The 27,290-nt window shown below is 39.4% G+C and overlaps 1 protein-coding gene and 1 long non-coding RNA gene across 3 annotated transcripts in view; both read right to left on the minus strand.

Moving 5' to 3' along the window:
* Window positions 1-269: 269 nt before the first annotated feature.
* MTHFD1L (methylenetetrahydrofolate dehydrogenase (NADP+ dependent) 1 like) overlaps window positions 270-27,290 on the minus strand; it is a 145,241-nt gene continuing 118,220 nt past the window's right edge. For both annotated transcript variants that reach the window (XM_053938391.1, XM_053938392.1), the window contains 2 exons: window positions 6,874-6,982; window positions 270-3,298 (listed from right to left, as the gene is read on the minus strand). In XM_053938391.1, coding sequence (XP_053794366.1) covers window positions 6,893-6,982 — 90 coding nt within the window. In that variant the 3' untranslated portion in view covers window positions 270-3,298; window positions 6,874-6,892. The remainder of the gene's footprint in view (window positions 3,299-6,873; window positions 6,983-27,290) is intronic.
* Window positions 15,117-17,450, minus strand: LOC128785645 (uncharacterized). The gene is made up of 3 exons (XR_008429958.1): window positions 17,377-17,450; window positions 15,459-15,534; window positions 15,117-15,273 (listed from the first exon to the last, which is right to left on the minus strand). It is a non-coding gene; the product is annotated as an uncharacterized LOC128785645 (long non-coding RNA).

The following is a 27,290-nucleotide window of genomic DNA, read 5'->3' on the forward strand; positions in this document are numbered from 1 at the left end:
GAATCCATGGACAACCCTCTAGTGCATGGCCCTTTGTGGCAACAGCCAGGCACCAAACACTTTCCTGGGTTCTGGGAAGCCAGGTAAGAGTCCCATGTTTTGCTCACATCTGGCACTTCACCACACCATGGCTGAGCTCCTCTCCTTCCTTCGCATAGCTGTGTTTAGCTGGAGACACGGGCATGACAAGACTAAGTGGCTTATGAGGAATTAAAAAAAAAAAAAGGAAAGTCACTATTTAAGTAGACAAGATCATAGAGAGAACAATATTAAATAATGGATGTATTTATTAATGAATTCAGACAGGCACCACTTCTGCAAACTAAACGCTAGCACACAGACTTTATTTTAATGTTCATAGCAACTGAAATTCTGGAAGCTTGAATTTCAAACCACAAATGAAGAAACCTGTTGCATGTATTCTGAAGTATTTCAATGTCATTGCAGAATTAGTTCAGCAGTAGCAATAACAAAGTATTCAGTCACTACAGAAAGCAGATCTTCTGATAATAAACAACCGCATGGTGCTAAACACACTTCAGCAAATGCAGGGAGAAGCTTGGCAAGCTGCCTTAGAAAGCTCTGGTTCTGCCATGTGACAATGTTGCTCAGAGTAGATGCAAAAAAAAAAAAAAGGAGTCCCACAGTCACATCCATGCAACAAGTGACACACATACCAATAAGACTGATCTTAAAAAGTTTTCATGTTAAACTCTTCTGGAGGAAGGCCTCAGAATCAGGGGGGGCCCAAGGAACATCTTGTGTCAGTTTCTGCAGCTCAGCTGGTGGCCAATAGCTCAATCCCTTTGGATCAAAGGACAAAAATGCAATTGCTTGAGAGATTTTGGAGCTAGTTAACTAGATGGGGTGGGGGAAAAGCTATGACAAAAGTGGCCATTTCAGCTTTCCTTGAATTATTGAAGCTATCTAAACAATATAACAAATCCTGTGCATATGACAGTAGAAAAATTACAGGATGTTTGCCAACTCTCAACTAAATGAGCTGGAATGGTGTTTTAGGGAGAAACTGCTGGGTCAGATAAATGGCCCCAGCATGTGTGGCTTGAAGGGATAAGATGGAGACAACACTATAGAAAGTATCAAACAGCAGCTTGAGATGACTTACAAAACTTGTTGCTCAAACATCCACATCCATACAGAAGCTTCACAAGCAATCAGACAGTGCCACGTTTAGTTTCCCACACTGCATGGGGACAATTCCAGTGCACCTGCAGGGGAACCACAGTGACTCCTAGAAAGGCACGATTATGTATTTTCTGAATTTCTCTGGACAAAATGGAGGGAAAACCTTACTTATTTTTCTTGTAAAGAAGCTACTAGGAAATCTGTGTCTTGAAAGTACGCTTATTTTCTTCCAAAACTCTTCGGCTATTTCTTAGCTAGATAGATGAGTGTGTGCAAGACTAATTTACAACACTGCTGTGTATATGAGTAGGATTGAGTTGTATTTTGTGGCACAATTTAATAGAAAATATATGAAATCTCTCTTCCCAGCAGCTCTGAGAGCTTGAATTTGACTTTCTACTTATCATGTTTGTCATGCCCCAGTGTAATTAAAGCATCCACAGTCTAGGCTATTATGAGCTCTATCGTCTAGTAAGGTAAAAATATTAAATTGCTCTAGTTTTTACACTTCACAGCAATCCCGGTAGTGCTGGAGGACCACGCTATGAATAGCACTGAAATGCAGTCAGCAGACATTTCCGTGCTACTCCAGGGAAGGCACAGACAATTAATTGTCTCCAGTTTGCTCTACTGTCCATAATTATAGTTTTGAGTTTATAAATAACGAAGCATGATTTTAAGAACCAAAACAAACCCTTCAATTACTACAGAGTTCCTGAGATAATTAAGTCTCCAAATGTGGCTCTGTAGAAGGGAACCAAGGCTACACTGCAAAAGCCCCGTAATATGCAGATGTGCGTAAGCAGAGCAAAGCGACAGGATGGAAAACGTCATCAGGAAAATAAACTCTCTCATCATTATTTCACCGCTTTTTACCTAAAAAAACAATGGCCTATTGTCTCGATTCACCCTATTGTTCTGTCACATTTTTTGTTATTGAAGGAACCAACAGTCAGTCAGCGAGAGTTTCCTGAGGAGTAGCAGTTTGGAAAGTTCAATGCAGTATCCTGTGTTTTGCTACAGGTTTTAGGAAAAGTCAGGAAAGTAGAGTTACTGAGAAAAATTAAAGCACACAGTTTGTAATTCAACTTGTTTGAATACCCCTTCAAATGAAAATACCCTCCACTTTTACGAGTCTGGTCGTTAAAACCTGCAAAATGAAGCAGAAAAAAGCTGTGCCCTGTCTGCATCCTGCTTGATGGACGTTCCTCTGTTGTTACTGGGCCGTTGTGTACTGCCAGCAAAGAACTCTAGGTTGGGAGCCAGCACAGCAGGAGGCTTCATTAGCCATGAACAGGAGCAAAACCGCTTCAGAAGGAGCAGTGCCCTGTCTGAACAACCAGCTTCACCACAACAAGCACATAATCAGCTAGACAGCCTGTAACACACTCTTTGGATAAAGACAGATCTATGGATACAAGACAGCCATGGCTTAAGTGTTTCAAAAGATCTTTGCCCAACAAGGAAACAAATTATACATTAAAAACTTTTTACAAAATACATGCTCTGTTCTTTCTCTGTTTAATATCTTCCTTGCTTGAAGCTTGGCTGTTGCCCAAACGCATCCAGAGCAACACTTGATGATAACTCAAAAATGTGCAGTTAATCCGTATGTAGTTTCAGCTCTTGAATGCCAGGAGCAAAAGTGTACTTTTCAGAGAGAAATAGGCTTGATCACACAGCATAATCATGTTTATGCAAGTTTTTAGTAGATAGCCAAGATAAAGGAAATAATTCTGTACACTCCTCTGAGAAAAGACAAAAACTCTGAGTTGAAAACTGCTCTTTTTCAATGTCATTTTATCCACACAAACAAGCGTAAGCCCCAGTAGAGAGCTTCCTGCATTACAGAAAGTAAAACTTTAGCTTGCTGTGGTGGTTGGTGTTTTTTTTTTTTTTTTTTTTTTTTTTTTTTTTTTTTTTTTTTTTTTTTTTTTTTTGTTTTTTTTTTGGTTTTTTTTTTTTTTTTTTTTTTTTTTTAACCTTACAGCTATATTTCATCATAAAAACTAGTTTGAAGAAAGAGTAAACTTTTGCTCTTTGGTCTATCTTGACATTGCTCCAGAGACACATAACAGGAATATTTCAGATTCATTTTTTGTGTCCTACTTGCAGGAAACAGGAAAAGTTGGAGTTCTTAATTTTCAGGCTTCTGAAATGACAAAGATAAGAAATTTATACATTGAAACAAGATATCTTTGCTTTTTTTAAAGAAAAAAAAAGGCGTCACATTCTAAAATGAGTGCTTCAGTGAAATGGCATATTTTTGCCTTAACCATAATAAAAAAAAAGTATAGTTATGCCATATGCACCTCCTATTTATTATCTGTGCAGCCCTACTAGGTGAGAAACAAAAATCTGTACTTGTACTCCAGCATGATACAGACTTCAGACTGCACATTACTGTAGTAATTGTTGCTGACTGAAAGCTAATTCTGTGGAATGAGACTAAAAGTTTTTTTTTTTTTTTGTTCATAGGCTCAGTTTTGTGGATGTAAGGGAAAGGTCTTAAAACACTTTCTGTTCATATTTGAATAAATGAAGATGAAAATATCTAACAAATAGGTTGCAATTTTAGAACACCAGTTTTGGTCTCCTGCTCTTATGGACTTCTTTATGGCCATGAAGATGGTCACAGGCAGAGCTCTGGGATTCCTCTCAAGTTCAGAAAAGCACTGAGGGCAGCAAAGTATCCACGATGTGCATCAAAATAATTCTGATGCTCTGCCAGTTTTGAAGAGTGTGAGAGTACATCAGACACTGGGGACAGTGGCAGCCTTACGAAGTCACAACCAAGTGAGGAGAACAATTTCCCCTGCAGCCACCAACTCAGATACTCAAAGTCTGCACAGTATGAGCAGACACCAGGTTCAGTTTGGGACTTCCCCTCACTGAGCAAATTTTTTTTTTTTTTTTAAATTTCTTCCTATTGGCTGACTTGTCTCCAGGTAAATCTTACTCTGGTGCTCTCTACAGAGAGCTCCCATGGAAACAATTGCAACTTTCTTAGTGTATGAGTTGGGCAGTATAATTTAAATAGGACAGTGGCCAGTGACGAAGGACTAGCCAGATTCCTTTGGGTTCATTTCTGCATATTAATGTTTCATTTTTTTTTGATAGATCATGTTGCTCCTACAGAGAGACTGCAATATTGTGTACCCATGTATTGGCTATTTGTCAACACAGAAAAACAGAGTTGACTTTTATGATAAGGTTTTTGCTTCTATGACTTTTTAGAGCACGTTCAAATGACTGGTGTGAAGTGATAGAGAAAAATAGAGTGGCAAATGACACCCAGTGTTTTAGCTCAGCCAGAGCCTCACACAGCATCCTGAGAAGCAGGAACTTCTGCCTGTATCTCTTTTACAGGTCTGATGAAGATATGCATTGCAGAGCAGGACATTAACTGCACACTAAAACAACTGTTCTCAGCTCTACAGGCACGTTTATAATTAAATATCTGCAGCTCTTCCAAAAACTTCTAACATTTTTCAATTAAAACGTCTTAAAAATTTGAATCAGCCCTAATGAGCTGGCAAAACACCATATTATTAGTAATATTACATCATACACTAAAATGCTGAAGAATTCAAATTCAATGAAAAAAAATCCCTTGATCTGCCATCACAGAAACAAAGACCTCAAAGCCTAGTATCACCTACAGTGTGGGTTCACTTCAGTGTGTGTGTGAAAACAAAGGATACTACTAAACTTCTCCACAGAAAGTTGGGAGTAAAGACATGGGAATATGATTTCTCTCTTCCACAATTAGCAATGTACAAATCTAGCACATGAACCAGATGAATTTTAGAGCTAATGAACACTTGACTACCTTGTGTGGTGCTCACTGGGTATTACCATACTATCAAGGCATTTATTTAGATTTTAAAGGTAGGAACACAGGTGAGCATGTACCTATATTGGTGAAATATATATATAATCAAGCTGCTTTTTTCTTTAAAAGGTTTAAAGTTAAGGATCATTCATCTGTCAGATGCCAACAATATCTCCACAATGAAATTAAAATAATTTATTAACAGTTTGCTATATATGTTATTTCCTACCTATTATGTTTTTGTGACTTCATTGGCACTTCTTTTTACATCTGACAACACACCATCACTGACTAAACGACAAGTTTAGCATTTTCATTTCATGCACAGCTTCCAGTGAAAGGCCTTCACAGTTGGAATGGAATATTTCATCTGCTTAATTACTGTTGTTCTTCCAAACTCATCAGTCCCTGGTTTGGATGGATTTGTGTAAGACTAGGCAGTAAACACCCAATTAAGCAGGCTATGTGAATCTGCATATAGATTTTACATTAGGATTCTACAGTCATTCCAAATGATTCAGAAGCAATTACATGGCTGACACATGATGAATCAATATGTATGCATGAAGATGCCAGACATATCATGTGTATCAGTAACAAAAATGGGATATATGCCAAGGAGTGGTATGTGCAACGCTACCCAGCCACAGAATAGTCAGGGATGGTTTGCATGCAGGTAATTACCTGTGCATGCAGGTTCACTTTCAAGGTAGGTGCTTTTTACTTGTCTTCACTGGCACACACAAACTGGTGTCTTCACTGGCACACACATCTGCTCTCACCAGATGTTACGTATATTGTGGCGTTCATGTGAATGTGTGGGCAAGTGAACAGTTCACTTGGTCTGGCTGGGTTATGCAAACCTCTCCTCACCTCCAAACAATCCATCAAAACACAGGAATAGAAAATGAAAGCCCTTTCTCTCAGTCCACGGTAAGAAAGGACTGTTAAAGCAGGGCTGAAGCACCTGGGCACATCCACCTCAAAGCTGTGGCTGATCTGTGGTCCCATCACAGTCCTATTAGCTCATAGTAATAGTGTTGTTCTGTCTTAAAAAAGAAAAACCCTTTTGCTCTCCAGACCAATCTATTGGGGGAGAGAGCTAAGTGATGAAAGGAGAGAATCCCATGACAGGCACACATGGTTTGTTTCAGTCAGGGTTACATTCTCTCTTACTCCACTTATTATGTTAAAAGGTTAAAGTGGAGGAGCATGAAATATTTTCATAACATCTTGTATTTTTAAGTGAGGAACATGTGCTGCACAAAATTAAAGCAGGACACCAAGAAGATTAAGTACTTAGAGAAAGGGAGGAGGTGGTGGGGGAACTGCAACCTTCGAGGAAAAGGGAGAGAATCCGGCATGAAAAACAGGCTAAGAGGAAAGCTTTGTGTTCCTGAAATTCTTATTACCATTTGAGAGAGATGACAGCAGCTATGAAAACAAAACACAAGAAAACAAAGCAGAGCTCATGAACAAATTGAGAAATATCTTCTGTGGTATCTAGGCAATGACAGACACACACTGCCACGGGAGTGTAGTATCAAAGAGTGTTTCTTTTGAGGTTAGTAAGATGACATGGTTTCTTCAGACTGCCGTTTTCCATAGCCAAGAGTGGTACAGTTGCAGAGCTGGCTTCTCCTGATGCCAAACTGACAGTGCCAGGAAATCTGAAAGGCACCATCAGTGGACAACAGCAAAGTGCCAGTCGCCATTCAGCAAATGAGAAACCCATGTGATAAATTGCACATTATGAAATACACCCCCAAAGTGTCTGAAATCCTTAGTGAAACTAGAGCCTAGATAAACTCCTGACAACCTTTCTTGCACGCATACTAGGCACAAACATCCTCCCCCAAGCTGGAACAAGAAAATAAAGGCTGTTGACTGACCTGAATTTGGATGTCATTCTCAAAACAATCCTTTCACTTGCTCTGTGATGGGGTCAAGGTCAATGTCATAGAAGCACGGCCTTGTGGGCAGTCCTGGCATGGTGCTCATCTGTGGAAACAATGACATTCAGTTATACTCCTGCACCTGTAAGCAGATAATCAGTCTACCCTTGCATGTAAACCTTAGATTAAGAGAAAGGTTGGATTGTTCAACACAGGCTCGACCACAGATGTGATCTTTACCACATTTTTTGTTTCTGTTAAAAATTTCAAACTTGGTGGTACTTTATGAATTTTTAAGTATGAGCTTCTAAAAGACAAGAAAGAGGAAACAAAAGCCAAAAAAATAGAGCCTAGCACAGCAACCTAAGAATAAATTCTGTAACAAAATGAACACCCTTTGGGACTTGCTTGTTTCCCAAAATATTTATCCAGAACATTTATCCATTTATATCTCCTGAAAAAAAAAAAATCACACAGCAAAGGGCAAAGATGTAATTGTCTGATTTTACCTGGTGTTATGAATGTGTTAAACTCAGACCTCTCCCACAGAAAACCAGAATATAGAAGCAGAATTAATCACAACACTTACCTAATGTCAGGAGCAAATTGAAATAGTTCTACTAAGCATACAGGAATTACAGCTGAATCCTAATTTAGTAGTTAGAACTAACAGGTTGAGATACTAAGCTAAAGCAACCCAATTATCTCAAATTATGCATAATTAAGATCCTGATCTAGCATAAGACACTAGCATCTGCATACTTTTAAACATGTCAATAGTTTCATGGAATTAAATTACACAGCTATAGCTCTGCTCAGGCTACTTATGCTATTATTTGAAATTGGCATTTTTAGCAGCAATTAAAGGCACATGACTGACATTGAAAACTTGAAGTGCCCCACAACAATTTAAGCCCCTTTAAATCAGAGGTTCCCCTGTTTCCCAACTCCCTGCCTCAGGATTCCTCACTCCTCCCCTGCAAAGGAGATGTCTGGAGAGCAGGTTTGGCAGAATAATGCTGGTTTTCGATCTGCTTAATTTTCTCCACTTTCAGCCCCTTAAGCCAGAGGCTTCCCCATTTCCAGTGCCCCCACTGGTACAGTGTAAAGGCTGTGCCTGTGGGGCAGTTTTAAAACAGGACCAGTTTGGATCAACTTGGGTCACTTTGGATTACCACCCTGAATATCTCACTATATTTCCACTAATTCAAGGAACTCTAAAAACAGCATTTGGCCTTAATGCCTCCTTAAACCCTTTTGATATCTTAACCTCATAAGTGGAGAAAGTGGAGAATGCCCCTGCTATAATAAGCCCCATATTAATACCTAAATTGATGAAAGACCTTACAATATCTCAAAACAAACATGGAATTCAACTTTGCTTGACTTTTTGTTGGCTGAGAGTCTTTAAGCATTAAAACTTATTTGCTAGATTTTGAGGAACAAACTTTCCGCCAGGGCAAATCAGCAGAGTTCATGAAAACTGGTGGTTAACCTGACCACAGGAGGCAACCTTCAAACATGGCTGTGTAGGAAAAAAAAAAGCCTTGAGTACCAGAAACACTCCAAACACAATAACCTACAGAAAGGGTCAGATTAGGGTGTGTCTTCACGAGTGAGCTGAAACAGCTTGCTGGAAGAGGGATGTTTCACCCTGGGAACTCCTTGAATGATTCTGCCTTGGAGCTGGCTCTGGCATTCATCTTACTTCAACCAACCTTGTTCAACACACTGAACTGATGTCAATACATGCTTTTGTGGCCAGGGTTGGTTGGCTAATGAACTAAATCTGCTTAGCACATGACCAGATCACCTCCAGGCCCCAGGCTGTGCCGGGGGAGCAGCCAGAGTACACTGTGGCCAGCCATCACCTCCAGCTCTCCAGCAGAGAACTCAAAGCCAGGCAACCTCCTCCCTCTATCCTCCCTAATTCCCCAACAAGCACAGCTCAGCTACAGTGTTTGCTCTGGCCAAAGGCAAGCCCTAACAGGATAACTGGCCTCGAAAGAGGAAAAACTTATGACCACCACCCTAGCTCCAGAGTGCCAGACTTACAGGCCCCCCACACTCTGGGTCAGACTGTGTTTCACTCTGTTAACCCGACGTGCTGCATACTCACTGAGGGGGTCAGCATCTCCCTTATGCCTCAGCTTTGCTCTGAACACTCACGTAATGACTCCATCATGGGAATACAAGCAAAATGTAAGACCTCCCCAGCACAGTCCCATTTGCTCCAGAGGGTAAATGCTGCTGCCATTGCAGAGGTTAATCCCACACTGAGGGGGGAAAGGCGCCTCGGGAGCTCAGTACCGGCGCAGCCATCATCTCACTTGAGATCTAGCTCAGAGGAAAAACAATGCAACAAGCTCTGCTAATGGCCCAGTACATTTCCTCTGTTTTTAAATATAGTTCTTCCTGATGTTTTGTTATTGTACGTAGTAGGATTAAAAGACAAAACTGTCAGTTTGTATTGACCAAACCCTGCCTTTGACTGCATGACATCATTTATTGGCTGACATTACCCTGGCATCTTAGCTAACTACTAAAACACCTTGCTACTATTCTTCATCCATTGGCCACCGTAGTTGGACTACTACATCATTAGGGTTACTTAGTTATTTTCTGTCTCAGATTCCTTCCAGTTTCTGAGTTAATGTTTGACAAGGAACTGCCTTAATGAATTACATCTCCCTGGGAGGGGAATGAACAAATTGCCAGAGAAAACTTTCTGGTTACTTTGTGCATGGCAGTTCAACATCGGAAAGCAAACTCCCAAATTCCAAGGTGTTGTTTTTTTTTTTTTTTAATTTTTTTTAACCATTACTAATTTAGAAGAGGGGTTTTTCTGTTGTTGTTGTTTTTGTTTTGTTTGATTTTTGTTTTGGGGTTTTTTTGGTTTTTTTTGGGGGGTTCTTTTGATTGTTTTTTAAAAGAAATATTAAATACAAGTCCTATATATGTATTTCATATTTTGGATTTTTTTTTCTTTTATAGGCACTGTATTAACTAATGAAAAGTCGCATTAAAAAAACGTAAATATCAAACCAGTTTATTGCTGGTTTGGGAAATACAACTATTCTCATATTGAAAACTGAAGTCAACAAAAGGGAATAGGTTCATTTGAATTAAAACCACTACTGCATAAAATGAAGTACAAGGCAAAAAAAAACACCTCCAGAAGAAACTCTTTGGAACACATACTTATGTGAATTACAGACTGAAAATAAACTAAGTACTGTCATTTTTCCCATGGCCCAGACTTTCAAACAGGCAAAGCCATGTAGATTTATGATCATTACTCTCTGCTCTCATTATCTGTACACGCAGAGGTAACCTGCAGAAGAATCTATCCCTTTTTCATTACTTCAAGGTCAATAGGAAGAGATGGCTGCCTGGCTGAGGAGAGTACTGTTGATTATTCCCTCTGCAGCCCTCCATTTCTCTCCTTCCACCACAAAGGCAGGAGAGAAAAGAGGGCTCAGTCTGCTGCAAGGTTGCAGCGAGGCTTCACCTGACTGGCTTTCCACATGGCTGCAGGCTCAGGATCCTCCTCCCTCTCAACATTTTCTGTGATGCTGAATGAAGGCATTAGTAAGTGAGTTGGTCTTTACTCCAGCAGGCATGATCCAGAGGGATCCCTCTCCCTGACCTCAGTAACCAGAGCCCAGATTTTTGTGCATGGAGGGGGAAAGCCAACCATCCCCTGGCTGTAGCACATTCTGTACCTGCACAGTGCCCAGCAGATTATCTCCACCTCCCCAACGCTTCCTGAAATAACTAATTACTAAAATTACTTCAGTTTTAAGACTTGAAAAAAGCAGAATGAACAACGAAAGAGAAAATATACTTAAAACATAAGTCGCTTTGGTAATTAGCAGCTATGTACAGCACAAGAAAAACCCACAGAAATTTAGTCATACAGCAGCTTGCTTGGCATCTCATAAAACACACATCCTCTATACATTGCCTAGAGAGCAGCACTACTCTCCACTCTAATGCAAAAACATTTGGGTTATAGATTGGTAGCTGTGCAACATGGCTCAGCATGGCTGTGAGGAAAGAACAGGGTAAGAACTTGACAGCACGTTGACAGCAATGACAGCACGTTATCCACCGAAAATCACAAACTAGATTTATATGGCCAAAATAATCAGTACTTAATTTGAACAAAGCTGCTACTATCACACTTTTCCTGGGAGAAGGAAAATATAAGGCATAAGCTTGGTACCTGAAGGCTTAATGCAATTCATATGAATGCTTCATGCAGGGAAAAAAAATTTATACAAATAATTTAGAAATTAATAGGAACTAGTTTTCTAGGAACAGACCATTTTCTCTACAAACTGTGCAACTGTCCATACATCCATGAGAGCAGATCAACTATAGAAAGATGATGTGAAAAATAGAGTGCTATTTATTACTATGGCTCTCTGTGTTTAGAGCAGCAAGTCTTACAGTCAGCTTATCCTAAGGATCATTTACACTCCTGGAAATGCACAACTGGTGGAAGATAAAATACAATTTTAGTTAAGAATGCCTGAAGGCTACTGTTATATTAGGCATTTATGATCCTCCAGAAGTTTACTTACATGATTGAACAAAAGAACCATAATGAGCTTCCTTACAAATTGAGAATGCCAGTTATTTTCAAGAAAGCCATATGCAAGTGTTGCTCTACCCCCACTCCACAAATGCATCCAAAGTTAATGGAAGAGTAACTAAGTTTCATTTAAATTACAGTTGTGTGTTGACTTGTAATTTGAGTTGGCCATGAGATCTACATAACAGTTGTACGCAGTCAAGCACCAAGACTCTGCTCACCACATTTGTTGTGGTCCCATGAGGAACTATGCTGCTTAGCTTCCTTTTTTTATCGTACCTATATGCCTATCAGTGGTTGACATCCTGCCTTTGTGGTGTATTCATCCATATATGTATCTATATTATCTGAAAAAATCCTACCAGAACTTGAGGTTGCCTTAACAGGGTTAGCACAATGGCACAATTTGCAAAACAGATGGTCCCAAGGACCACATCCAATTCATGTTTAGTGTCTTTTCCACCTATAAGACAAGAAGTGTCTATTTTAAAGGAATAACACGGTTTCTGTTGAATGGAGAAAGAAAACCAGAGGAATCTGTACTTACATAAAGTATGGCAAACAACTCATTAGAAAATACTGAAAAATCAGCAAATAGCTTATAGAGGAAACCTCCCTATTGTGTGGCTTATGCAGTTAACATTGACATAAAACACAAGTAATTCACATTTTTTAATTGTATCCTTTTGTTAATTAAATACCCTGTAACAACTCACAACCATTTCAAACTTGAAATACTGCAGAAAACAGATGTTGTTTCTCAAGAGAATCCAGCATGCACATGACTGCGGATAACTCCTCAATAAAATCTGATGGGATGAATTGCATATCCCACACTCCCTCAGCAAGAAACAATACAAGAGGAAACTCAAGAGATTTATAAATAGTGCTATAAACCTGTATGCATTATGGTCAACGTGCCAGAACTTGTTGGAATCCTGAGGCACAGCACGAAGGAGCTGCGCTTCAGGGTTTCAATAATGTTTCCTAGTGTGAGATAGGGCCCTGGAAGACAAATCCACCAACAGAAATGTGCTCGACTTCAGTGCATCTGTCAGTCTCAGGGCATGCAAAGGTGAATGGAATAACTTTCTGAAGAAATCCTTCCATGTCTCCAGTCCTGCCTGCCCTAAGGTGCGCTTTGAGTCCCAATTACTCCCACTGACACATGTGGTGCTGGCCACGCGCTGGAAGCTGGCACCAGGGGAACTGCAGTCCATGGAGCAGGAGAGAGGGATTACCAGTCACCTCACTGCACTGCATGGCTGGAGAGGTGTGTGCAGATCTCTTTACTGGTCTCTGCACTTTCCATTTCAAACTTATACTCAGAAATACTTTATGAGACTATCCCTGCAGGGAGGGTCATGGTAGGACTCCAGCACTCTGAAGCAAGCAACTGTGCAAACACTTCCAGTAAGCAGTCACTTATTTCATCTTCAAATTGGACTGTCCTACAGCACACAGAGGCACTCAGTGTGAAAAGGGTACAGAAAAATTAGGCAGCATATACTAAGTATTTCCAGAATCAGCTAGAAGTTTGTTCCACAGAACTGGAAAATTCCTCCAATCTGCAGAGCTCTATCACTTCAAAGGTAGCTCAGGTTTTGAATGATGCAAAAAAAAAAAAAATGGCATGAAAATAACAAAAGAGAATAGTTAAGAAAACAGCATTTCCAGACCTGCCCTCCTCCCCAATAACTACAAGAAGAAAATCAAAACAAAATGGCCAAAACAAAAAAATGCACAATATAGTCTTCATCTCTTCCACCAACCACGTATTACAGAGGGGAATGATACCATACCAAAGCATGAAGTGATACTCAAGTGACCTTTCACCACCTCTTAAAAGCAAATAAACCTCCAAATCTCATATTAAGAAAAGCAGATGCATAATGGAGGCAAGTTTGTGCTTCCTTCAAAAAACATCAACCTTTACAAACTAATAAATTCAGTTTTGGAAATGGCAATGTTTTTTTAAAAAATTACTTTAATAGTTACATAATTCATAATGTTTAAGAAAATATTGTCTCATTGTTTTTCATTGCCTGAAGATAACAAGGGTTTCTGAAAGCAGCTAAGCAATGATCTTTAGTTACTGTTTAAATAATGGTTTACTTTTAATTTTTAATGAAAATTTGCCAAACCTGATGATGGCCACAGGAGTTAGGGAGAGCGAAGATCGTATTTCCTTCTCAGGAAATCTTTAACAGGAAAGGATCGTGCTGCAATGTCTAAGAACAACCACAGCAAGAAACTCAACACTTTAGCAGCTTTCAAAATGGTTAAAATAATGTTTGAAAAGATGCTGATGCTACCCTGACATATGCTGTAGTGTCCCTTGCAGAAAAATGGCTCTTTTTCACTGGCATGTTGACTGATCTGAGGTGCAGAAGTCCATCTGGCATCAATTATTGTATTATAATTGCCTCTTACTTTGATGTTTTACACATTCTTGGCAATTGTTTGATTTTCGTGAAAGTATTTACAACAACAAAATGTATGGACATTGCTCCTCTGCTCTCAGCATCTGGATGAAGTTATAAAAGTACTGAATATTGATTATACAATCCAAATTGGTCTTGCTGCCAGGTGCTCAAGTTAGGCAGAAGCAACTTGTGCCCTGCTACATCCTCTGAAGGATTATCAGGATCCAACAAATTACTCGTCTTGAATGGAGATGATCTGAACCCAAAAGTGACCTCCTGGGCACCCTAGGGAATAAACAAAACCCACACAATAGTCCACATCTATCCAGTACAGCTTTTGGATCTTTGGGTGCATATCCCAAAGGAAGCAAGGGATTCCTTGGTGAATCAGTCAGTGTACTGGAAGTCAAATGCTGCTGTTAGTGATGTGCTGAAGGACCAAACACCCAGAAAGGACATTTTTCTAGCTATTAAATAAAATATTTAGGAATAGATGTAATCTGTAACAGAATGAGCAATTTCCCCAATTAAGTAAAATATTTATGACTCACATATATGACTACAGTTCCTCTTGGCAGAGTTCTCTCAACTCATTTTCATCTTAGAATTTATAAAACCACACTTGAAGCAGAAGAAAATGGTCCCCGTTATAACAGCACAATGGAAACAATATATTAAATTTTAATTGAAAAATACATGTCACTGAGGTAGCACGTTAGATGGTGTTAGTTGAGTGTACTGTATTCTATACAATCCACACCATGTTTTACAGAGTATTCTGCCCTACACAGGGTAATTGATAAATAAAATACTTCAGAAATGAAAGCTACAAAACCCAACTTAACCAAACAATTCCTCAGAAAAAAAAAAAAAAAATCATGAAGGAAATGAAGGGGGTGAGAAAAAAATGAGACTACAAATTCCAGGTGACTTGTTCCAAAACACTTCCTTCATCCCAGCCCACTCAAATCCATTTCCAGAAGTAATTGCTCCCTTGACCAAGGCCTACATCCTGATTTTCCTTTCCCCCTTGGGCTTTAGACAGAATCCCTGGCAGAGGACTTGTGCTCACTGCCTCTTGTACAAAATCACCTCCTCATACAGGAGAAATCCTTCCCTGCAGCTCAATCCTGATGTCAGATGCTCCCAGGGCTGTTCCCATTCTTGAAAAGTGTCCAATATATCAGACAGTGCTGGAAATGGGCCTCTGAAAGAATAAATCCAGAGCATTTTTCTCAAGTGCTTTAAATAAGATTTATTATTAATATTTAAAGCACCTGATGTTCATGGCTATATAATTCTCCTGCTTTGTTCAGTGTTCGGGTCTCCTGGTAAAGAGGAGGTGTCCAAACTGTGCCAACAGCTCAGTTCCTGGTGAAAACAGAGCAAGTTTTGTGGTATTTGGAGGGGAAAGATCTTGGGTGACCTGTGGCAAGCACATTTCTCTCTCTCTCAGGACTTTTTATTGAGGTGCACAGAGAGAAATGAAAGAGAAAACAATTTCTATTTCTGCTCCTTGTTTTTCTCTTGTGGAATGTGTTTGGAGAATTGCTTACCCAGAGTGAGTGCTTGGTTGGATCATGGTGGATTGTTTGGGCCTGAGAGCCAATCGGATCCACCTGTGTCTGGGCTCTGGAGAACAGGGTCACGAGTTGTGAGTTAGTTAGATATGATAGTTAGAGAAAGTAGCATGCAATATTTAGTATCCTCTTTTATATAGCATATTAATGTATTATAACATAATTATAATAAAGCAATAATTCAGCCTTCTGAAATGGAGTTAGACATCATCATTCTTCCCATTGGGTTCGCCGACATCTACAACAGTGACCCATCTCAGCTGCCTTGTATTTGCTCAGGGACTGGGCACCCTTCCTTTCCTCTGAAACCTGTTAATTTTGTACCAAGTGTGTCTTTAGAAGAGCTGTTCTGGGAGCAAGTCGCACTTTGTGCGGCTGACCTGCACTATGACATTTTGGTTAAAATCTTCATAACTCTGCAAAAACCTCAATTACAGCCCAGAAACTGGAGATGGTGGCAGCAGTAGAATATGTGAAGCAAATATGTGTGCTCAACACGCAACAAACTTTAGCCTTCTCAGCACACCATACTAGAAGAGCACGAGGAGCATCATGCAGTCATTTCATGGCAAATTACAACGTGGAAAAACCAAAAAAGATTGTATAACTGCGGTGAATAAAAGCACATTAAACTGCTGCCATACTAGCCCTTTTGGTTACAATTAACTGGATCCACTGATATCTGAGTAAGTAAAGCTTCCCAGGAAACATCATCTCAGGCAAAGATGATGTGTGTGCGCGTGTGCATATGTGTGCGCATATCTATGGGAAAAACTGCTTCCAACGAACTTAAAGGTATTATAGCGAAGGACTCCTTAAAATTCGTTCTTTTTAACAGTTAAATTGCCAAACTGGCTTGGTCTCATTACTTGGTTTAAACTAAGTGCCAGTGATGACCTTTGTGGTTCCAAAGGGTATTAGGTTTTCGGAAACCACCTCAAAACAATAGAAGGGGAAAAAAGTGGTAGAGGAGGTGACTATACTTTGCTAGTCCCATCTAAGTAGACAAGATCTAGTTTTCAGGACTGGGAAACAATAAAAGCTAGAATGAGCACTTCACAGGTGCAGTTCTCCTTTCTGGTCTGTAGGTATCATGGGAAGTATGAGAAAGAAGAGCCTGGGAAGCTTGTCTCCAAAGAATGATCAAGTGTGGTGGGCACCAACAGCATCAGTCACTATCACTGGACTGTCATCATGTACTAACCTTGACTTGTAAGCATCTCTAACCTCATTAGTTCAAGTTTCTATATCTACTTTCTCAAGTCACTTGTTGTTTGGATAAGCAATTTAAATTATTTGCTCTTTGCAAATTAACCTTAATTAACACACGCTATTTCATGACAGGCTGAAGCAAACAAGAAATAGACAATGACAAAGAAACACTTTATATTGTAATTTTGGATATGGGTGCTTTCTAACCCTACACAGTTTTGCTTTTCAGACAAATTACTGTTCTGATATGCTTGGTCCATGCCATCTTAGCTGCACTGAGGAATTCAAAAGCTTTTCCTTTCTATTTGTTCCTAACCCAGAAGATAAGAATGGATCCAGCTTGGATGGACAAGAATGCCGAACTGTTAAACTGTCTGCGTAAATCAGATAGTCTGAGTCACAATTCCACTGCAGACCTCTGACATTACACACTATTCAATATAGTGTGTCCTCTAGAATCATGCCAGAATGTACTACAGTCGTCTTTGACACGGAACAAAATAGAAAAAATAAGGATATCACTTAGATAGCAATTTTCCTCTTGTAGTCTATCGAACCACTATTTTAAGAAGTGAAGGCTGCTAAGAAAAGCAAGCCTTGAATAACCTATGCTAGAGCTCACACTTCTCTTGGAAAATAAAGGAACATAGAAATACTTTGAAAAAGGCTGAAAGCTACTGACTTGTGATGAACTCGAGTGTTCAGAAGAGCCAGCTCCTTTGTAATCCATCTTAACAGCAGTAAGGAGAAATATACAGCCATCTAATAGCTGTAAGGAGAAAGGAAAAAATTCTAGGCATGAATGTGGAATTTAACTTTCTTATGGCAGTACTGATTTTCAATGTTTCTCTAAGAAGATACTAAAATCTTAATTTCTGTTCACTTTCTGTTAACCACAAGTTAATAAGCTGGCAAGACAGATTTAATTGTCATAGGAAATCAAATAAAATTTTGTTAACTGATGGAGAGCACAATCTTTATCCTACAAATGTGTATTCTTACATAGTAAAATAAAGACCTATGTATTTTTTATTTATAAATATAATTTTTCTCAAAGTACTTACAGATATGAATGAAATACTTCAAGTACATCTGAGAAATAAATAAGATCACCACTTTAAATTGTTAGCTAGGAAGCAGGGAAGGTTAAATGATTTGCCAAAAGGAGCTGAGGTGCTGCCAGGATAATGGAACTTGAAATTGGTAACTGATTCTTATCTTTGTCTCATATAACTGAAATTCAAAAATAACACTGCATGCAACATCTTTTTCTATTAGATAATGAATGCTGTATCAGCATTTTTATACAACTGTGAGAAGTGGAGAACATTTCTCACAATTTGTTCTCTGTGAACTTGCAGTAAGTCACTTCCCTAACCACAGTTCCAGCAATAAAACAACGGTTAACAATATATTCACAAAACCCCCAAAATGTTGCTAAATAATCTAATTAAAATCAACTCTATTCGGAAATATATTTTTTTCAGTCTGAAGAACAAATCAACTCCCAAACAGATGTTTTGTGGGTAGTATTTTTCCCAAATGAAGTATATGAAAGGACAAAAAAGAAAAGGGAATGTAATGAATTTTCTCATCCCAACATTAGTTAGCACAATGTTTTTTTGTTCTGACAAACATCTAGTACAGTCTATGGGAACTTCCTTCCAAGCACTAGAAAAACTGTGAATGTGTCACTAGCATGGAAAGGTTTTTGTGCACATACAGAGTAAATCCTAAAAAGACTAAAAGCAAAAATTGGTAACACAGAAATTAAAAAACAGTTAGAATATAATCCCTCTACTGCCAAAGTGAACAAACTGGCAGTCAAAGCCATAAGCTTTATTTACTCTTATGGTATATCCTCCCAACTCTTCCTAATCAAAACAAGGCCAGTCTGTAATGAACTTTCATTTTTGGCAAAGAAATAATTTACAACTCCACTGCTCAGCCAAAGGCATAACCAACACAACCCGTAACACAGCCGCTAATGTCCAGCCTTCTTCCTTCCCTCCTGGCAACCCCATGAATACAGATCCCCCCAGGATGGCACACCAAACTCACCTGAAGAGCTGCAGTGCCCCTGCAGTGTGTTGCTACCCACCTGCCAGGGCACTTTCCTTGAACAGAGCTGCTGGTGAGTAAGAGCGCTCTCCCTTGAATGCAGCCACAGATCCTGCTGCAATCTCATCAGCAGCTTCCCCTCATTCTCATTTGAAAATTACTTGTTTATTTGTAGGAAAACACTTTATCTTTGCTTCCACATTGCATTTCTCAGACTGTGAGAATAAATACTGACAGTAATGCTACTTTAAAGTTGATTTTTTTTCTGTGGAAGTTATCAAGAAATTTAGCTTTTTTCTTTCTTTCCCTAGAAAATTAAAGAGACAAAGAGCTTCACAAACTCAGAGGGAGCTTATTTGTGCTGTCACAAGCATTCCTTGATCCCATTCTGGATAGATTACCTGCAGAGAGCTGATTTTCCATGTCTACTCTCTGCATCACATCTTTACTACAGGTGCCAAATACAATGGCATTGATGTTCTTTCCTACAGTCTGGAGCAGAGCTCTATAGTCAGCACAGCTCATTCAGAGTCTCAGACACAAAGCAAATCTGACATACGCAGTGCCAGCAGTGTGATGCTTCTCTCTGATGCATAGGCTTTACGCTGCTCCCTGTGCACCACTGCATGTTCCCTCTCCATTTTCCTGCTGCTTTGCTGCAACTATGCCTGACCCTGCAGGATAGTGCAGAGCACATGCCTGGCTGCAGCTGAAACACAGGAATGAGAAAGAGCTGTCAAAGATAGAAGAAGGAGGGGAGTCTGTATCTACTTTGCTTTATTTGTTTGTGAACATCATCTTTCCGTTTGATTCAGTCTAGCAATAAAAGCTCCTGGTGCCTTGCTGCCTACAGGCACAGAGCAGCAGGGTGCTGTACACCACAGAAAGCTGGCACAGTGTGATCAATGACTACAGAAGCTGCACGCCTTAAATCAGCCAGAAGGCAGGCAGGGCGCGTGTGCGTCCCATGTCACAGCAAATGCGCGTGTCCCGGGTGTTGTCTCGTGCACGGGCTGGTGCCAGATGCTGTACGGGGAAAAGCTGAAACTATGGAGGTTGACAAAGCAATCTCTGTCCAGCTGGGAGCTCATAGCTGAAGACCAACTGAATCTTTGAACAATATGCTTAGCATTTTTTCCAAATTACTTACTTGTATTAATTACAACCCTTGTATATTGTAGATGGCTATAACCTCTCAGAAGTCCTGTTAAATTCTTGGACTCAATGGCTTTCCTGTGTTAATGACTTCCACATTTTAGTCACATGTGAGAAAGTATTTCCTTCTTTTATAGAAGTATTAATATAAATGCCTGGCAGCATCTTTTCACAGAATGAAAATATTTTTAAAGATAAACTAGTTCCCAGGCAGTACGGAGACGGCTTCAGATAACCTTTAAATTATGTATAATACCACAGGGACACAATACAGGTATAAATACAAGTCTATGAAATTCACAAGACTTTGGATTTACAGATACAAATTCTATATGAACATGACAACTTAAAAATTCTTGGCATTCTCAGTACTTCAAATATTAGAAACATGGTGACATGTCAAGAGTCTTAAAACTGTTTCTGTGAAGAATGATCCAAGAAGTTTTGATTAAATGGAGAAAAAGAAAGTGGTCAAGTTGCTTAAAAATATGAACCTTTTGCCAAATTGATTCAGGGATAACAGCAAAGCTCTGATAACATCAATCCACTCTAAACATATATTTTAAGTCAGCAAGCCTATGCAAAATACTACATGTCATACTGCGTGCAAGCTGATATTTAAAATCCAGTTCAGTATTTTGTTTTTAGAAGGGAATGGCCACATATTAATGCGCCAATATTAACTGTATGACAGTCTCTGTAACATTCTGCCTTTCAAGATTATTGTCTAGATAAATTCAAATTTTAGCTGAAAAAGGTACTTTACGTAAATTTTAATTTTTGTGAGATCCAGATTATAATGTAGAAGTAACCTGGGTTATGTATGCCTAACATACATGATAACCTTCATAACTGAAAAGTTTCTCTTTCTTGTGAATAGGGTTGCATTGCTCCTCCAGTTATAACTTTGGAGTTTTAACAAGCCAGCTGAAGTGGCTGCAATGTCACACAAATAAGGTTCTTTACGTTTTTGTGGATCTGCTGGGATTACGGGGAAGGTGATGAAAAGCCTGGCAGACACTGAGAAAAACAGCACAGGCCAGAAAGTAATTTCTGGGAGCAGATGTTTGTTCTAAGTGCATTTACAGATGGATGCCATACAAAGGGAAGCTGGCATTTAACAGGTCCTGCACTCATCCACTTCACTGTCACTGAGGCTACTATTAAAAATACATATAAATAAAGACGATCCAGTGAGAGAGAAGGGAAAACAATGACATATCCAGGGCACAACTCCAAATAACGCAGGAGATGGTCTGTGACGTCCTTATTACTCATATCCTCTCATAAGATTTTGACCCTTGCCTACCTCATCTTGATGTTTAAGGCTTATGGTCTCTTTGCTAGTGAAGACCCCTTAAAAAGGAAACAAAAGGCAGCCCTTCACACTGCTGTTCCTTCAGAGAGGGCTGAGGCAGGCAGGGCTGGGAGCCCGGGCTCCTCCCCAAGGCAGCAGTGATTTACAGCTTCCAGAGCACAGGCACCTACATCCAAATTGCTGCCAAGAGGGGCACGCCTGCAGCCTGTTAGACCACTCCCTGGTTCACCAAAGGACTGCACCAGCTTTATGACTGACCAGGGGACAAGGACAGTGGGACTTGGAGCAGGAGCTGAGACAGACACTCCTGCTATCCTTCCCTTAGCTCACATTACCGAAATACCTCAGTCACTTCTCAACCCAGTTTCTGGACAACCACTTGTTTTTCTTTAAAGTGATATAAAGCAAAGTGAAAATATCAGAGGCTTACCTACAAAACACTAAATATAGCAAACTGTGGAGCTGATTCACAAACAAATCAGATGTTCATGCACTCTGGCCACTGCCACCCCTCAGAGAGACAGGGGCTAATACAGCTCCAGCAATATGATTTTCATTTGTAGACACATGTCTGTCAGAACCCTAAACCTCATACTGTATTACCTTTGAGGCTGATATTATGTAGATCTGGAAATAATCAAAGGGCAGTCAGTTGTCTTGAATTTGATAAAATGTAAGAATTTTCCTTACTCAAGTGTCAAAAAATATTAACATAACTTGTACTTTATAAAGGGGAAAGACTCCAAAACCAGGCAGTGTTCCATGTACCTGCAGCGATAAGTAGAAGAATGGTTAGCTATAATATAGACCTACAAAAAAAACCTCCCTTATAAGTTTCTTTTTCCATCTGGGAGAATACTGCAATTCTCCATGAAAAATTCCAAACAGCAGCAAACTGTCATGCTGAATTTTCCTCTACAGTATGTATTTGACTCGGAATCAATCCCACAGAGAACAGCAGACAACATCAAAACAGAAGTCTTTAATTGCCCCATAAAATGAAGATTACTTTAGACCCCTAAAAATGAACTTTTATGAGTATATCCCTGGAAAATGAAACCACTAGACACTGCACTGCAGTTATCTGGGATTCATCTCATATACTACTATTTTTTTAAGCTTTACTGGAAATCATACTGAAAGGCCTACAAGAAGGCACATTTTTGGATTATCATGGCTTTTGTGTCTGGGAAACAGACTTTAAAACATATCTTTAATGAAATGGTCCATTTGGCCTAAACAATCCAAGGAAAGAAAAAAGTTGCTTTTCCTTTAGAAAATGGGACTTTAAATGTTTTCCAGTTGCAAAAGTAAATGTAGGCTGAGCGAACATTTCAGAGCAGCTTCAGTTTACCTGGAAAAAAGCACTTCTAACCTGAAATAAAAATGCTTGCAGCCATTCTGTTTAAATTTTGAAGGTACCCCATTCCAGCATGACACGTGCATGTGTGTGGTAGGTGTCTCTACACTCACCAGATCTCCCATCATGGTCCTCCTGAATGGGGAGTAAAGCAAGTCTCCCAGTTGTGCCTATTTTGTAATGTGCATGTAAAGCATTAGGAAATGGCATTTAAATAATTTGAAATGATTGCTAACATTTCCTTCAGAAAAAGGTGAAAGAATCTTACTGTAGTAATCTGTTCTTACTACAGACTCTGCAGCAGCACATTTATCACTAATATCACATTTCTCAGTAATATACGGAAACGTGGTCACTGACTGACACAGCTTGCTCAGCTACCAGGTATCTCGTGGCAGATGGACTTTCTACATTCAAATTAGGATAACCCTCTGAATAAGCCAAGGGATGGGAGCTCTGGAAGACAGGCTACATTCACCAGAAGGTATTTTTTAATGGTATTATACCAGTGTATCCTACCAGCAAGTTAACCTAAAACAAATTCAAAAGGAATTCAAAGTGGCAACTCGGGAATACCAACAACTCTCCAGCTCAGTGGAAACACATCTATGGGACTTGATGATCCTTATGCAACATGGGCATATTGTGTTACTGAACAACTGGAGCTATTAGGAAAACTAATTTGCTTGTAGTCCCCACTTTTTTATGCCCACATCTTAGGGATTTGTGGTTGTAATGCCACCTTGGCTCTTTCTCCTGAAGGAGCCTTCTCTCTCTCTCTCTTCCAGAGCACAGGAATTAGGATAATTTTTATTTTATTTTTGATTGAGTGTCTAGGAGAGGGAAGAGGAGCCATTGCACTTTGGAGGTGCTCATGTGATTTCATGTGTCTGACTTTATTTTTTTCCTTTTCTACTGGCTTTGACCACTTGAATAAGTTTCAGTATTGCTCTGAGTATCTTTCTCCCTCTTACACATAATCCTTTACAGATTACATGTCTTGTTCAACAGCACAGGGAATATTTGAAACAATACATCTATTTGTATAGCTCTGCCAGACATTCTTCCTATGCTCTTCCTGTGCTGAGTTTGTAATTTTATCTGTCTTTCAAAAATTCAAATAAGGGACTGTTAATAAAAATTAATTAAATTAGTCCTCTGACAATACAGAGCAGCACCACATAGATGACATATTACCAGTTCATGACAGTGCAGTGAGAAGGAAGCAGCAAAGTACCAGTAAGTCTTCAGCATCCCTCAAAATACTGAGGAAGGATGCTCTAAAGTGGCTTGTTAGAAAGGATATCATGTGGTGCAGAATGCAAAACAGCTGCTGCTTTCTATGAGGCATGAGGGAAGCTAAAAATAAAACAAGCAGAAAGGTAAAATGGATGAATCCTGGATGTCTTCTCCTTATTCCTAATGAAAATAACTGTCGGCATTTTTTTTGAGAAACAAGGGTGTAAATATACAGAGGACGGTTAAGAAAGACTATGGATGAAAACACCCAAAGGAGGATCCAAATAATTAATAAACAACCAAGCAATACATCTGCAACATTACATCACAGAAACAACTCTCCAACTGTCCAAAGTGTTTTGTTTTCCAGTAAAGATGCAAAAATCCTAAAATGCATTACACTGTGAATCGATACTACTTTTGTATTTGATTCTATTCCAGCACATATCCAATATGCTGGGGTGGGGAAAAGAGATGAAAGGAGGAGGAAGGATGAAAGATACTTTTATCTGTGAAGGGTATCTGGAAAGGAGCCACTGTGAAGGATAAATAACTTATTTGCCAATCAAAATGAACATGAGGATACAGAGGAATTTTATCCCCATGACTGCTTACCAGTTTCTTCTTACTGTAGTTAAAGCATAAAGATTCTTGACAATGTAATCTCCTTGTGAACGTTTCTAAAATTTTATTTAAATTACTTAATTTCTCCTGAATATGCAAATTCAGAAGTGGAAGCATTCTTAATTGCATACTACAACTAAAGGTGTGTAGTGTGCAGGTAGGTGGGTATGCCCATGTGTGTTCCCTCTATTCTGAATGCCCGCAAATGAAAAGTTTTCTTGTCAAAATGAAGCTAGTTAAAAAAAATGGTATTGCTGTTTTTATTCAAAATTTTCTGTTAAGATTTCCCATCTTGTTCACTTAAGCCTTCAGTTTATGATTTTAAATTATATGAGACTTCTACTTTATTTCTTTCTTCTGGAAACCAGGCATCCCAAAGCAAAATGATGAGTGACAGGCTGAATTGACAGGGTTGACTAGGTTGAAATGCTCCCACCATTCCTGGCTCGCTGCACCTGCGGTTCACAGCACATTAGTCACAATATGTGCTGCAGAGCCCATGCATGCCCCACCTCTAGGTTCCAGCACTGTTAATTGAATTTGGGGATGCAGCCAAATAGCTTAAAACTTTCCCTTTCATATACAATGCAGTACTTTGTCTTGTTAGGACAGGAACCTTGGGTGAGCTTGCTTAGGCGTTCTGCGAAGAGCTAGCACTGAGAACAGTGCAGGGGCTGAGTTTGCCCCAGCCTGCCTTCCTGAGACTTACAGCAGGACTATTTCAGCAGCCACATTTCCCTTCATGGTAGGGCCTTCCAGAGCATCCAGCTGCAGTAATGTAACCTGTCTGTGAGGCAGGGCTGTGTCCAACACAGCCTTGCAGGGAAGTTGATTCACCCCTTTGGCACTTATCCTCTCAAGTGATGAAAACAACTTTATTTTAGAGTCCAATGAAAACCGATAAATTTTGACACTTCCATGCCATTCTTCATACGATCTATACCAAAATGAGGAAACTAATATGGAATATAAATGTGCCAAACCATCTAGAGCTGATCATGCACATCAAACAAGCACCTTTCAGCATTACCTTCCACCTGAATTGTCAGCCAGCCATGTTTCTGCTTAGCTTGAGAAGAGGACTGTGCCCAGCACAGCACCCATTCACAGCTAACCCAAGGGATGTGAACAAAGAAGAAACACTGTGCTTCGAGCTACTGCTCTTAAAATGCTTCAGAGCAAAAGGAACTACAAATTTGGGGTTGAGGAGTGAAGGAGGACTGAAAATCTCAGAACTGGGTATTTCAATAAAATGATAATCAAATATGCATTTAAACACTGTCCAGTACCATTATGTTGTAAGAAACCAATTAACCTTCTTTCAAGTATCACAGTATTTAAGGACTCATTAAATCAATTAATAATATGATACTTCATGCTAGTTCATCAGGTGCTATTAGTAGCACACTGTGTTCTACCACAGTTCCTTTCCCACTTCACTACAGACCAGAATTGAGTATCAATATTTTTGTCATTTGGGTTACAAACCAGGATTATATAAAGTTGTAACCTACTGTTATTAACACTGACTAGAAGTTATGGACAGTAGTAACTACAAAAAATTATAGAGCCAATATAAGCAAAGCAATTGTTACTAAAACAATTACAAAACAATTAAAGCACTCATTTTACAGCTGCTTTTTCCCTGATCCACTTTGGGTGTAAATGGATAATTTTATCTGAGCTCTAGTCACACAGTTGGCAGCTTGTTGGTTTACTGTGGGTAACCAGCAATAAATTTATATGATCAAACCCACTGAGACACAACTGAGATCATTTTGATCATGATGAAGAAAAACAGCTAACATGAATTTTCTAGCTTTCAATAATCCTGTGTGCTTCACAGATCAGTCATATGAAACTAATAACTGATGATGAAACTTTTTATTACGGAAAATCCTTGCCGAAGTGAAGGAAGATATACCAATTCAGGAAACAATCATGGAGAAAAACCCTCCACTAAAAGCATATTACGCCTGAGACTGAAAATAAATGGACTTCATAGGATGATGTGAAAGTCAAAAGACCCATTCAGCAGACAGAAGGTGTGAATTGCCTTCTCATCAGCACAGGTAATATTCCCCAAAACCAGAGGGAAGGTTTGTCCCTGGCTGTATGTTGGTCCAGAACTGTCCTCCTCCCTGCTTGTTCATTATGCCCATGCTGACAATACCCAGCTCAACATAGCATCAAGGTGGCAAAGCATACCCACCGTATCTTTGGAAGCAAAAGCTAATTATATATGTGTGTATTTATTTATTTATATGTATATATATGTAGATGAACATGCCATTGAGCCAGAGGGTGTTCAATGGCACAGTGCCCTGCTCATGGCCATCCTACCAACTTTGGAACCACAGGCAATCCTTCCCATGCCTGCTGTGCCATCCACTGCACCATCACAGATATCCATGCTGTACTGCACAGCATGCCATGGGCTCCTCCCCCTCCACAGCCTAGTAAAGCACTACTTCAACGCTTCTCAAAAGCATCGAAAAGTTAATAGAAGGAAAGAGTTTAAAAAGTCTAAACACAGAGATTTGGAGAAGTTAGTGCTTTAGTGATAAGATTTTGGCCACCTCCTTTAAAACCATTGATGTCTCTCACACTGAGTTACCATGATGCTAATTTAACAGAATTTTTCTTCAATTCTGCATGCCAAAATCAATATCATAGCAGTGGCTATAATTCTCTTTCTCACATCATATACTTGCAGTCCCACTCCATGAGCTGGGAAACCAAATAAGAAACCAAAGAAAAAACAGTTTCATTGCCAAATTGGAAGGACACTAATAAACAAATTCTTGAAACTATCACCTTAAAAACAGACTTTCAAAAG

Source organism: Vidua chalybeata, chromosome 3, assembly GCF_026979565.1.
Source record: "Vidua chalybeata isolate OUT-0048 chromosome 3, bVidCha1 merged haplotype, whole genome shotgun sequence".
Classification (NCBI taxonomy): Eukaryota; Metazoa; Chordata; class Aves; order Passeriformes; family Viduidae; genus Vidua; species Vidua chalybeata.